Below are 13,150 nucleotides of genomic sequence, written 5' to 3'. Positions count from 1 at the left end.
ATTCTTGTTCTTACTACGTCGTACAGGTTTATTTGCGTTTTGAGTAAATGTAAAATGTGGAAAATAAATTGAAACATCGAAATATTTGCACTTGATAGAAGAGCATAAATTAAATGAATACATAACATATGTATATATTTTTAACCTAGATAACGACATGCAGAGATGCCCTATTTTTCTGTTCCTCTCCTCGTTTCCTTAATCCTCTGGGTATATGTAATAGAGTTGCTCCTACTCATCTTTTGTGGGCGCTCCGTCCTCGCTCTCCTTGAACAGTATCTCCTGGATCTTGGCACGCACGTACATCTTACGACTGAGCGACAGGTGTCTCATCATTGGCACCAAACTAAGGGCAAAGTAGTAATCATCATCCTTGGTCTGCTCCTCGTGATTTTGTTGGATAATATAGCTAAGCTGCTCGCTGACGGTGGTCAGTCTGTCGATGGACGTTTCCAGGTTGTTCTTCAGCTGCTTGGCCGCATTGCTGCCAGACGTGGAAGCCACCACAGTGGCCTGGCCCTGGGCAGCTGCACTAGGTCTGCTGCTCCCACCGCCGGTGGCACTCGAGTGGCTCAGAACGGTGACTTGCTTCTCCCCCTGCTCTAGGGCTTCGTCTTCCATCACGTGTATAGGGCTGTAGCACAGGGGATCCTCGCTATAAATAATGTCCTTGATATCCTCACTGATCTCATCGTTTTGCTCGTACTCCTCCCACTTTTGTGGCAATGCACCAGCCTCGCCAAGATAACTGGCAACGTTTGACTCGATCTTCGGTTTGGCCACGCGCAGCGGTTCCCTTAGTGTCTTGGCCTTGGTAATCCTCACAGTTTTTTCTGAAAGCAAAGGATGGGAGTTGGGCATTACGATACATATTGCTACAGCTGCCAAATAATAACAAATATTATCCAGAGATGGACGTCAACGATAGTTTCCCGCCGTCCCAAGGGGTCGATAGCCCGCCATAAAATACACTGTATAGTTCGGCGTATCTGATTACCTTTCTTGATGATTGGAATCATCCGAGATTGGGTTCGCTGTTGGACTGGACTGACCAGAACCTCGTCACTGTGCTTGTGACGCAGATGGGTCCACAAATTGGTTGTATTATTGCCCTTTAAATTGCTGGCCATGCCACCACGCGATATATTGTTGCCACAATAGCGGCATATCGCAAAGTTTTCACACTCCTCGTTAATATCGTAGTGCTGCCACACATTGCTTACGCGACCCTTGGGCATTTTGTTTTACTTTTTTTGCTAAGTATTTGCTACGTCAGATGATAGTTTTCTCCACCAATTTATTTTTTGCGATATTAGCGTTGCTGGCGCCAGTGTTGCTAAGTATTCAATGGGCCAGTGTTCTAAAAGGCTCGCACATAAGGGTGAAAACAAAGGCCACACAAAAAAAGGTAAAAAACAAAAAATAAAGGAAAATGGAATGTTTTTTTTTAAGAAAACGAATGTTACTATATGTTTATTAACGATCAATTTCGTAATTAATTTTTTTCCAGAGTTACAGGGTGGTTCAAAGTTTTCTTGAGTTTTCTTGCAAACACTGGCCGAGGGGATTTCAAGAGATTTACTATTATTAGTATTTTCAGGGGTTTCCGGGATCTGTACAACTAGAATTTGTAGTTTTTTGCCGCGCCAAAATAGAGGGGCCTAGAACCGACGACCCGTGGTTTTATCGCGATGGCAGCGGGCATTGATCCGTGCTCGGTTTCTACGGCACGGCGGAGCACGGAGCACGCGTGGCAAGCCGTGCGTGAGATTTCGGATCCCTAACTTACCGTTACTGCTGCTGGAGTGGAGACATCGGTGGCGCAGTAGTGATCCGGTTCCGGTTTTACCGCTGTAGGACAATAGATCGCCACAGGTTTTGCAGCAGGCGTACGGCTCAATATGGTCGTCGCACTGGACGAGATTAAAAAACCTCCAAACGCAACTTTTCGTATTACGGGGCTCAACAAGTTTGCACCTCTTATCCCCTGATTTGAGGAGGCTGCGCAGCTCCGATTTTTTTTCCACATGCATTATGGAGGTTTAGGATAATTCCCTGGATATCGGTTTGCAAAACGAAAACAAACCCAAATTATAATATCCACACAAATACAATCAAACTCACGAAAGTCACGCACAAAACAGTGTTGGAAAGCGCGCCATGGCAGGATGTAAAAAGTCAAGGTGGCGAAATATTTATTTAGTTTTTGATAAGAAAATTGATATGACTTATAGGCTTAATAAATATTTTTTTTATTTAATTTAATTTAATTTTAAATTAAAAATTTTAAACTGAGCTACATCGTGAAATGCAAAGGGCTTTCAACGACGTCGAATCCACATTATGGACTATTTTAAGGCACAAATCAATTGCGGAATACTGAGTGTAAGACGCAGCACAGTCTGGGATGTTTTTGTCAAGATCGTCTCCATCCTGATCATCCTAATGTGCCAGACGTGCAACAGGCTGGTAAAGTCCCATGGATTCACCTCCAACATGAAGAAGAGTTTTAGCGTGTGTCCCAACAAGTGTTGCAGTCCAATGGAGAAGGCTACCAGGCAAGACAAACAAGTCTTACATATTACAACAGAATTTGAGACAATTTGAATTTGGACACAAAATTCTTAGCAGTTAGAATCGTTGGTTGTATTTCTTCCAGGTGTCTCTTAAAATTGCCAAGCTGATTAAGTTGAAGGGCTTTCACCGAAATTCATGTTAAATCGAATATTTCCCATTGAATTAAGTTCATAACAATACTCAAGGCTGTATAATTTACATATGTTATAAAATTTGTTTAAAGTACCGCAATTTATTTTTTGGGTAGAGCTGCAAATCGATAGGACTCAAATCTTCGTTTGATTAAAAATACCAAACTATTATTATCATTTGTGTCAGGATTTTATTATTCTTTTTCGAAATAGTATAAATGTTGTACTTTATTTACATTTTTTCAAGATGATGTTTTCATCGATTTTAATGAATTCCAAAAAATATAGTATAATTGTATATTCAAGAAATTTGAATGGCATAAAAAGCATGTTTTCTGGATTTCTATATGGTCACACTGTCTCCTAATTTTTTCGCCGTCGCCGTCGTTTGTTTTTGGGAATGTCAATTGTTGTGAAAATATCTGCAAATTGTTAAAAACGCCCATTCGGAAAGCGCACAATTTTCGCGAAGACGGCGCGAGAGCAGCACAAGTATATGTCATTCAAATTAGTGCAAAATTAATGAATAATTTTACAGTTTGTTGCGTCTGTTGTGTGGGTGTGTGTATGAGTATGTGTGTGCGCGTTATTAAATAAATTAATTATAAGGCAGAGTTACATATTTTAAAAGCAAAAAAAAAAAAGAAAAACGAGTGTAGTCAGTACTCTCATTTTTCTCTCTCTCTCTTAAAGTGTTACAAAAAGTGTTCCAATACACAGGCATGCATACCCATATAGCGAAAAGCAAGAACAAAAAGAAAATACAATGTTGTAAAAGTGCTGCGGTAAACAATTAAACAAATCGGTTTGGAAAATCAGTGAAAATATGTAGCTTTTTGGCAGTATGTATAGGCGTATGTAAATATGAAATATGTAAAGGCAGCAACAGCAAGCGGAGCAGCATATACATACACATGGAGAAATCGCCCAAAAAACTTTCTGCGCAAGCTGCAGAGAGCGACAGAGAGAGAGATAGAGAGACAGGAGAGTGAGGAGAGTAAGAGAGATATATTTCCTTGGTGGAAATGTATGAATGAATTTTCGCTTTTGCAAAATGTTATGTTAATAAAAAAACAGTGCTCGCAGCAAATGGTCAGTTCGTAAATTGTTGATAAAACAAAACAAACTAGTTTTCAATAAAAAGAAATCAGTGTTTTAAACGCATACAGACTCCCAATTTGAGCCTCTCCTTCTCTCAATTTTCATCTGTTACATCTTTTGTTGCTTGGAAAAATCCGTGTTCGTATGCCTGTATGTGTGCGTGTGTGCGCGAAGTTTTCCACTGTGTTTGTCTACACGCCCACATAAATGGCACTGTGTTTGTGTATTTGGGGAAAAAGTAAAAGTGATTCTCGATTTATAAACGCTAAACCCAGAAATTAATTATTTATCTATATTTTTTGACCTTTTCCCATTTAGTGAATGAATAAAATCCCCTAACTGATTGTCAAATAAAACCCGCCCCCAAAATTGTGCCAAAAAAAGAAAAAAGAATACTGGAGATCGGCGAGATATTGCAAGTCGGATAACACCAAAAACAACAATAAGAAGTAACAACAACGTGGGATAAGGATCTTCAAAAAGTTTCATCTAGTTTCTGGTGTTGTTGTTGTCGTTTGATTACCCTTTTCTTTTCGTTGGAAACGTTTGTGCAGCAGCAACTCTGAATGTCTTTATGCTTTAATCATGGTGTATTTCGCCACCAACAACAACAACACCGACACTATACGCTGCTATATTAGAATCTTTCTGATAACGAACCATGACAGAAGGACATGAAAGGTGAGTTTTCTAAGTATGCTTAGCAGAGAACGTCAAGGGTGTCTTTTTTCGGCACCCGAATCACACTCATACATTTCGAGTGTGTGTCGCACTCATGAACAGCAAGAAAAGAGCACACACCCGGAGTGCACAGATCGCTTTGTGCGTTTAGGGTGTTTGCGTTTTTGACACCCGCTCAATTCTAGGCACATGATCCTAATGCACAGACACCCGACACACTCATAGCAAATGAAGCGAGTGTCTGAGACACCCATGTTTTTGGGAAAAGTGAGTCGGGTGTCTTGAAAATGAGTCGAGTGTCTTGAAATGATTCGAGTGTCTTGAAATGAGTCGGGTGTTGCGGGTGTCTTCAGCTGTATTGCATGAGCAGGTCATTGAGGGTTGACCGAATAATTTTACATGAAAGGAAGGAAGGAAATCCCGATAATTTAATATTAGAAAAGTATATTTCTAATAATACAAATTATTGCCGTCTTCAGTAACTAATATTAAAAATAAGAGTTTATAATCATTACAAGTATTTAATGACAAAGTCTTAAAAAACCCACAAAAAAAACGTACATTGCATCAATATTTTAGGATTTTCCGTGTTGTTATCAAACCATCTACCTGCAAATGTATTCCCATTTTTTGCAGATGCGTATTAAGAATACAGATCATAATCAATTGCACTGCGAATAGCAGGTATATGGCCTGACATGGAAAATCCTAAAATATTTGGCCTCTTTTAAGGGGCCATTATTGGGATTTCCTTCCCTTCCTTCAATGACCTGCTCATGCAATACAGCTGAAGACACCCGAAACACTCAGATCAGTCGAAGACACCCGACTCATTTCAAGACACCCGACTCATCTCGAGACACTCGACTCACTTTCAAGACACCCGACTCACTTTCCCAAAAATCATGGGTGTCTCAGACACTCGCTTCATTTGCTATGAGTGTTTAGGGTGTCTGTGCATTAGACTCATGTGCCTAAAATTGAGCGGGTGTCAAAAACGCAAACACTCATAACGCACAATCCGATTTGTGCACATTCAAAATGTGCTGTGCAAGACACTCACCCTTATTTTAGGGTGCCGATCACACTCTGAGTGCCGAAAAGGCACACATGATTCGAGTGCACTCATTGTCTGGGTGTACCCTTGCCGTTCTCTGATGCTTAGTATTTACTTAGTATTTCAGTAAAAGCTAAGGCTAAGCTATATACATTTTTATCACTTGAACTTTGGTACCTCTAAGTCTATAAGTCGAACTTCTATTACTCGAATTCTGTACTTCTAAAACACTCGAAACCATTTCGGTGGCAGGTGTCGTTTTGAGTTAAAGGAGTTTTACTGTTGTTACTACTTAAGCTCTGTTTAAGTTAAACTTTTGAAAGTTATACGTCTTCTGATTCACATCAGCTGTTTTCAGTTATGATTCGAATGAAAAAAGGAACTTAAACGATTAGGAAACATAACATAACCCTCCCTAGAGATTACAATTTTTGAGTTAAAATTTATCTGAATCATTCAGGAATTCTGTGAATTACCAAAAATTAAAGTCTGTGAAAACAAAATAGTTAACGTCATTTTCCTGACACAAATGTTTCAAAGAAAAAGAAATAAAACATTTTAAATTTATAATATATTTTAAATATATTGTTTTTTCTTATAATTCCTTATAGATCCTTTGTTGTTCCAATTCCTCAATGTCCTATTCAGAATGCACAAAGGGAGTGTATTTTTAATGGTCATTTCTTTAGAGTTCCCTTTGCAGGAAAATAGTTTTTAGAACTACCTTATAATCATTTACAAGAGATTTACTAATTCTCTTTTTCGGATTTTTTAAAAAGTGTAGATTTTGGAATTCAGGACAACTTTAAGCTGTTTAATCTATATTCTAGTCAGTCTATATATAATTTGTGTTTTTAAGTTTGAAGACTAGTGTCTAAGTCCAGCGTATATAGCCACCCAAATGCTTGCAATAAATTGGCGTTCCTTTATTAATTGCCTTCAATTGAAAGCTGATTGCAACTGGAAAACATTTTTCAATTTACGAAACGCTTTTTAATTGAATGGACAGGCTTTTTCCCTCAATGGACAAGCCGAATGAATGAAGGAACTGTGTGAGTCATTTGTCTGGCCGAATTGAAGTCTCCACATTGTCTGTCGACACTTTTAATGAATGAAATGGAACGCCCCCATGTGTGGTTTCTTTTTCCGTTCGCCTTTGGGTCCAATAATTGCCGTTGTTACGACTACTCACGTATTATTGCCTCGCGCCACTGGCGCTCTTTAAATTCTATTCGAAAATGATGTCATTTTGTGTGTTTGTTGGTTGTTTGTTGTTTTGCCCCGCGATTCGTTTATTTCTTTCACTATTTACATCGAGCTAAGGCAAAAAGCCTGCGCAACAAGAGCAAAAAAATATAAGCATTGCCCAAGGTTTCTGTAGTTTCATTCATGTCTTGCTCTTTATTCTGTCCTCATAATGAATTGATATGCGACATGCCCCCGCACAAACTCATTTAGAGGGTGCTCATTATTATTCTTCTATGCTTGACAACTAAGGAGATCATTTATAGTAGCTGTTTGAATTCAATTTAGTTTATGAGTTTTGAGCTATGAATGGTGATACTAAACATATGTACATTTTTATAACGACATCATAGAAGAAAGCACTTATTAATTGGCATTTGATCTCAAGGCAATTGTCACAGATCTAAAGTTTTTAAGATCATTTGTATTCCGAATAAGAAATGTATCTGTTAGCTTTAACATCATATCGAAGATTTGTGGATCATATCCACGAATTGTACTACAATTTATATCCTTTTGGGTCATAAAAGACCGCCAGAAAATAGGCAATGATTTTTACATAAAAAAGTTGATCAATATTTTGATAGAAAGCGTTATAATCTGAAGAAAAAATTCGCATACCCAACATATATTTTAAAACCCGATAAGGCACCCTGTTTGTTGCGTTTCTTGTTGCAGCGGAAACAACATTCGATTTCAATTTTGCATTGTAAATTGATTGGCATGTGAATAATGTAACGGTAAGCGGGACATCGTGACCACGCGACAGATGTACATGTATGTATGTATGTATAAGTGTTTTTGTATGGTATGCAAATATGAGGAATTGTTAGTGTGTGTGTTAGACAGTGGGGGCTATCAAAACTATTCGCCTATTTAAAGAGGGGCTCTGTGTATTGGAACTTTTTTGTGGTGTCGCCTCTCCGACATTTCGTGTGGGTGTGCACAAACACTGACACAGACGTATACGCACACGCAGACCGTTGTTCATTCATCTTTTTCTGCTGCAGCCTCTGTGTATGTGTGTGGGCGATTGACTGTGTATATGTGTGGGAGTATCCAAGCCATTCAGTTGGCAACAATGTTTTGAGAATACTAGTAACTGTCAAAGTTTTGCCATCAAGTGGGATATGAATAAATGTTGTATGGAAAACGAAAAATTGGTTAGTTAGTTGGTTTTAAATTAGACCCAGATCATTTATAGGCGACAACTCCCACACACACACAGAAAAAAAAAGATAACTGGAGCTGGCTCTATCTCTCGCTCTCTAACGGTATCTTTCCCACGCATGCGCTGTGACTGGAAGTGAGAGCTTCCAAATATTGATAGACTTTTAGTTTCGGCTTGGGGCAGGCTCTTCTAGCTTTCCACATGTATAAAAGTATGTATGTTTTATGTTTGGCGGAGTTGGTAGTATATCTATATATATATATACCTACCACTTTCCTTTTTTGTATTTTGACTACACCCTGGTCATTCGAATATATGCTTGGGTGGCAACTCTAAATCTAAATGGAGTGAACCGTTAGCAACGCCTCTCTTTCTCAATGAAAACCCGTTATGCGTTATGCTCTGACCCTGGATAGTTCCGTTGGCTTCCTTTCGGTTTTCATTCACATAGCCTCGAAAATCCTTGACTATACTGACGTAGCTGAATGAAAATCATAGAAAGACCAGTCCTTGACATGTCCTGGCTTCTCGCAGGCCCGGTGACGTCGCGACAAAAATATTCATTCTGTAAAATCCAGCGAAACTAGGACAAGCATGTGTATATGACACGCACACCGGTGCACTCACATGCACGTAACCCCCTAACCCCCTCACACAGACATAAACACAGGCCACCATCAATTTGGCTCAGTGGAGTTTCAACTCCCTTTTTGGAGCTTTTTTCATTGAGTAACTCCCCAACATTTGCCCGGGAACTCTGTCCTTATTCAAGCACAATCAATTTATGCGATACTTCTGCGCAGGTCGTTAAAACTCCATTTTATGTGTCCCATTCATAAGGCGAGGGAAAACCCTAGAACTGAAGTTGCGGCTCCATTTTCAAGAATGAAAATTTCGTATATCATTTGGCACCCCAATAAACCAAAAACAGAAAGCTTGAATGAATCTTTCGACATTGATATGAACTTATGATATGAACATACATCTAATCAAAGAAGTCAGTTTTTCCATTTCATACTTTTATATATTTCTCATCGGCAAACCTAAAAGGGTTATTTTCAAGCACATCATTTTTCTGAGTGCTTGTGCCAAGCTTATATTTTTAAACCGAAGGACTTGCTTTTATTTTTAGTTGTCATTGGCTTTTCACTTTCGCTTGGATGAATCAGTCGCTCCTGATGGCAGGTGGCAACTAGTATCCTTGCTATGGCTTCCTTGACTTGCCCAAAAATTGAATTAGCCAAATTAGCGGCACTTGTCGGTTATCCTGTCGAAGATATAGAGGCAGCTCTGATACTTCGATGGCTGGCATTCGTTTAAGACCATTGGTAGTTCCAGGATGTCTTCGGTTTCCTATACCAAGCTAAGCCTCAAACGCAGAACAAGCAGGTGGGATGGTATTTGATTTCATTTATTAATGGATTTGTTACACCTTATATTTGATCGTTACCTAGACTATTAGGAGTAAAAAAGGCTAGTCTTAATAATGCAATTAAAGTCCTTTTAAAATAGGTTAGCTTATACTAAATAAATGTACTTAAATAAATGAAATAATAAAACTAATGAGACGAACTCTTTCATTTACTTCACAGCGACTTTTTAGTAACAGTACGCGCACAGGTAATGACCAGAGACGAGAGCACCGAGGGCTGGCTTCCGCTGGCCGGGGGTGGCCTGGCCAATGTTTCGATCCGGAAGCGTGCTAGGCTATCCCCATTGGCATCGGGTCATGACTACATCATCTACGGGCAAAGGATATCCGATCAGAGCGTAAGTACACTCATATTCTTAATTTCGATGCAATATTAATATCTAAATCCCTTCAGGTCATTTTGAGCTCTGTGATCAATCGAGATCTTAAGTATTACAAAGTAATGCCCACATTTCATCATTGGCGCGCAGGGAAGCAGCGGAATGGACTCACATTTCAAACGGCCGCCGATGCGCGGGCCTTTGACAAGGGCGTCCTGCGCGCCTACAACGAGCTGATCGATGGTAAAATCCTGCCCAGATCTTCTCCTGGCTGATCCCATCTGCCATACTACTACTACTACTACTACTACTACTACTAGTTGCATGACCGGCTTGCACATCCCATATCTCTCTGCTTTCTCTGTCAGCCCGCCTTTAGTTGCCTTTTGACTCCTGCTTACCTTACTCATACCGATTACCACTTGCCTTTCTATCTTCCGATTCTTCCAAGCCTCTGCCTTAGTATTGCTTTCGTTTACTAATATATAACTTTTTATATGTCTTATGCTCTACTTTTGCCACAATACCAAACGAAAAACAATCAAAACAATTATCAAAAATCACCACCACACACAATTACATTGGAATATTGCAAATTTGTTTAAAAAAAATCAACAACAAATCAACCAAACATTTAAATCTATAATTTCAATCGAATTGGTAAGTGTTTAATGAGGCCATACCTTAAATTAGTTTATGTGTGCTGTTTGCTTTGAAGGAAAATTATGCTTGATCACTTCAAAATTTCCAGCACATATATGTGAAATAGTTTAGTTAGTCCACACTTATATAGGTCACTACTATTCAATGAGTTCTTTTAAATTTCCTTGCTTACACTTAAATGTATTTCTGATTTTACGCTCTCTAACTCTTGATCTTTGACTCTACAAAACTTTGAACTATTCTCTGCTTTGCGCCTTTTTAAAATCTTCTGTTCTTTGCTTGTATATAATTTGTCTTTTCCTGAAAACTAATTCTCAGTTGTTTACCTTATTTAGGAATGGCCAAATCGAATCCGACGATAATATGCCCGCCTCTGACCAAATATGATTCGGTTGGTGAAGATGATGTATTCATGACCCTGGACTTACCTGTGGAAAGCGAGAGTTTACAAAAGATCCATTCAAGCCCCGAGGGCAGCGAGAAAAGTCACAGTAAGAATTTTTTTATTTAAAGCCAAACAAATGGAATCAATGTATGAAGATACTCTATTTCAAAAGCATTATCCTAGGACTACTTGATTCCACTTGTGACCAATTGTCTTATCCATTGAAAAATCATAACCTAATCCTTTCTTTACATTACAGAAAGCGTAAGCAACAACTCCGAATCGGAGAAGCTGCCCCCGCCGCCCATTCACTACATATCCACGGACAAAACATCGGCCACCACATCGCCGCCAGACGCACCGCCCGCATCTGCAGCTCCATCTCCGGCGACTGCCGGTCAGATTGCGGCCAGTGAGAACTACTCGTACGTGACACTGACGGCGGTGCACCACGACTACAACTATCCGGTGGTGGATCAGCCTGTGGGGGCGCAGGTGCTCAACGCTCGGCGGGAGTCGATTAGTGCGCTAAAGAAACGCAATGCGCTGGAGGCGGCGCAGGCAATGGCAGCAGCACAAACGGTGGGCAGTGGTGGATTAGCCGGAAGAGACGGGGGATCGGGAAAACCATTGCACAAGCCAAACGTATCCGATATTCTGAAGAAGGAGACACGTCTGCGATGCCGCTACTGCCATGAGCTGTACAGCGAGGACTTCAACCGACGGGGCGCCTGCGAATATGCCCCGGATCCCTTTCGCAGCGGCTACGAGTGCATCTCTGGGATGGGCTGTGCCCGTTGCATGATTTACCATTGCATGAGCGACGCCGAGGGCGAGACGGCCCAGCATCCGTGCGACTGCAGCGCCAGCGAGGCCGGCTGCAGCAAGCGCTGGCTGGGCCTGGCGATCCTCTCGCTGTTCGTGCCCTGCCTGTTGTGCTATCCGCCGCTCCGCGCCTGCCATTTGGCTGGCATCCACTGCGGTCTGTGTGGCGGGCAGCACAAGCCGCATGTCTGACATTTGGAGGCCCGCTTGCAAGGACAGCACGACGATGACCCCAGGCCCAGAAGCGAATTCCACTACCACCAAACCGAGCAGAGCATAATGAGCAGCACCAAGCGTCCGTGGGGCTCCAAGCAGAAGCAATCGCAACAATCGCAGTCCCAATCGCAGCGCCACTTTTACAACTGGGAGCTGTCGCACAGCTTGGGTGCCCCGCAGCAGCAGATTCCTCCGTACTTAATGGAAACAACTGGTAGGAAGGCTCCTCAAAACGATTACGGACGCTTGCTGTTTTAAGCTTTAACCATGGTGACAGCTTAAGGAAACATTTTGGCGAACTTATTTTCCTAGGAGCACTGATTTTTTCACCAGAAACAGAGATATCTTTAAGATATCTGAAAGAAGACAAAGAAAAGATTTTCCGATGAATGACAAGAGAACAATGCTTTCCATACTGTTGATATGATAAATAATAGTCTTGTAAAAATCTGGTGAAAATAAGAAAATGTAAAAAGAAATTCAGCTGGAAAATGAGTTCGCGAAAATGGGACCTTAGTTCGCTTTTAGTATCATTTCGGTATACTCCATTTGAATTGCCATAATTTATTGTATATACAAAGAGCAGAAAGGATTATGTATCTATTTTTAATATACTTTTAAAATTGTAACTTATGTTTAGTGCTCTCGCTTAATTATAGTTTTGTAAAAACGGGCTATTTGTTTTTATTCGTAACTGAAAACACTTTTTTAAAGATCAAAATATTATACAATGATTGTTTTAGTTTTAGTTTTATTTTTGTAGGGTTTTTTGCTATTTTACACTTCCTTGTTTACAATTCGAAATTGGAGAACAGTATTAAAAGGCCAAGGCAAAGGCGAAACGAGAACTAAATATATTTAAATGCGATTTTCTCTGCGCGATTCCAATTTGTTAATCAATGTCACGCGCTCAAAACTCACACGAAAAGTTCAAACAAAAACGGCAACCTGATGCGCAAATGAATAACAAAAAATTTAAACATTGCAACTAGGAAGAAGAAATTGTTTGACGACTCAGCTGTCAAGGCATTCTTCTCTGAACCTAATAAAAAAAAATAAGAATTACAAATTGTTTTCGACTCCTCCAGCAAAAGACTCCGCGGCAATGCTCAAACTTTGTGCGTTCGCTATGCTCAGCAATTGTTACTTAAACGAGCTTTAATTAAAATGTATTTAAACCATTTAGTTGCCTTTTAAAAAGGATGTTTTTGTCTCTTCTTAGGGCTCATGAAGATTCAAAATATTCCTTTTGTCAATAACTCAAAATATATGATTTCCAAAAACGTTTTGTTTAACCGTACGACTAAAGAGGAAAACCAATTAGGATTAGGGAGTCGATGGACAAA

General features: G+C 40.0%; 2 protein-coding genes across 5 annotated transcripts; one reads left to right on the top strand and one right to left on the bottom strand.

Annotated features, from left to right (window-relative positions):
• Position 1: 1 nt before the first annotated feature.
• Positions 2 to 2,802, bottom strand: LOC108106496. Of its 2 annotated transcripts, none has more exons than XM_017213587.2 (2): positions 1,790 to 2,802; positions 2 to 833 (listed from the first exon to the last, which is right to left on the bottom strand). In XM_017213587.2, the coding sequence occupies exons 1-2, from the start codon at positions 2,031 to 2,033 to the stop codon at positions 232 to 234; spliced, it is 846 nt and encodes a 281-aa protein (XP_017069076.1). In that variant the 5' UTR covers positions 2,034 to 2,802; the 3' UTR covers positions 2 to 231. The 2 variants fall into 2 exon arrangements, with proteins under 2 accessions (XP_017069076.1, XP_017069077.1); XM_017213588.2 differs by lacking the exon at positions 1,790 to 2,802 and adding an exon at positions 998 to 1,343.
• Positions 2,803 to 3,047: 245 nt separating this feature from the next.
• Positions 3,048 to 12,538, top strand: LOC108106494 (sprouty-related, EVH1 domain-containing protein 1). Of its 3 annotated transcripts, none has more exons than XM_017213585.2 (6): positions 3,048 to 3,200; positions 4,128 to 4,490; positions 9,556 to 9,733; positions 9,790 to 9,958; positions 10,780 to 10,869; positions 11,023 to 12,538. In XM_017213585.2, the coding sequence occupies exons 2-6, from the start codon at positions 4,471 to 4,473 to the stop codon at positions 11,778 to 11,780; spliced, it is 1,215 nt and encodes a 404-aa protein (XP_017069074.1). In that variant the 5' UTR covers positions 3,048 to 3,200; positions 4,128 to 4,470; the 3' UTR covers positions 11,781 to 12,538. The 3 variants fall into 3 exon arrangements, with proteins under 3 accessions (XP_017069074.1, XP_017069073.1, XP_017069075.1); XM_017213584.2 differs by having other exon boundaries at positions 3,049 to 3,200; positions 10,714 to 10,869; XM_017213586.2 differs by lacking the exons at positions 3,048 to 3,200; positions 4,128 to 4,490; positions 9,556 to 9,733; positions 9,790 to 9,958 and adding an exon at positions 9,967 to 10,375 and having other exon boundaries at positions 10,714 to 10,869.
• Positions 12,539 to 13,150: the final 612 nt, after the last annotated feature.

This window comes from Drosophila eugracilis, unplaced genomic scaffold, assembly GCF_018153835.1.
Source record: "Drosophila eugracilis isolate 14026-0451.02 unplaced genomic scaffold, ASM1815383v1 contig_81, whole genome shotgun sequence".
NCBI classification, from domain to species: Eukaryota; Metazoa; Arthropoda; class Insecta; order Diptera; family Drosophilidae; genus Drosophila; species Drosophila eugracilis.
Note: the sequence above shows the minus strand (reverse complement) of the source record. Positions and strands in the feature narration are given on the sequence as shown.

Bases quoted from the DNA above. Each gene is read 5' to 3' on its own strand.
- LOC108106496 (XM_017213587.2), bottom strand. From the start codon at position 2,033: ATGCATGTGGAAAAAAAATCGGAGCTGCGCAGCCTCCTCAAATCAGGG. The intron at 834-1,789 runs GTAAGTTAGGGA...CTTTGCTTTCAG, and splicing joins CCACTCCAGCAGCAGTAACG to AAAAAACTGTGAGGATTACC.
- LOC108106494 (XM_017213584.2), top strand. From the start codon at position 4,471: ATGACAGAAGGACATGAAAG. The intron at 4,491-9,555 runs GTGAGTTTTCTA...TTTACTTCACAG, and splicing joins ATGACAGAAGGACATGAAAG to CGACTTTTTAGTAACAGTAC. The intron at 9,959-10,713 runs GTAAAATCCTGC...TACCTTATTTAG, and splicing joins CTACAACGAGCTGATCGATG to GAATGGCCAAATCGAATCCG.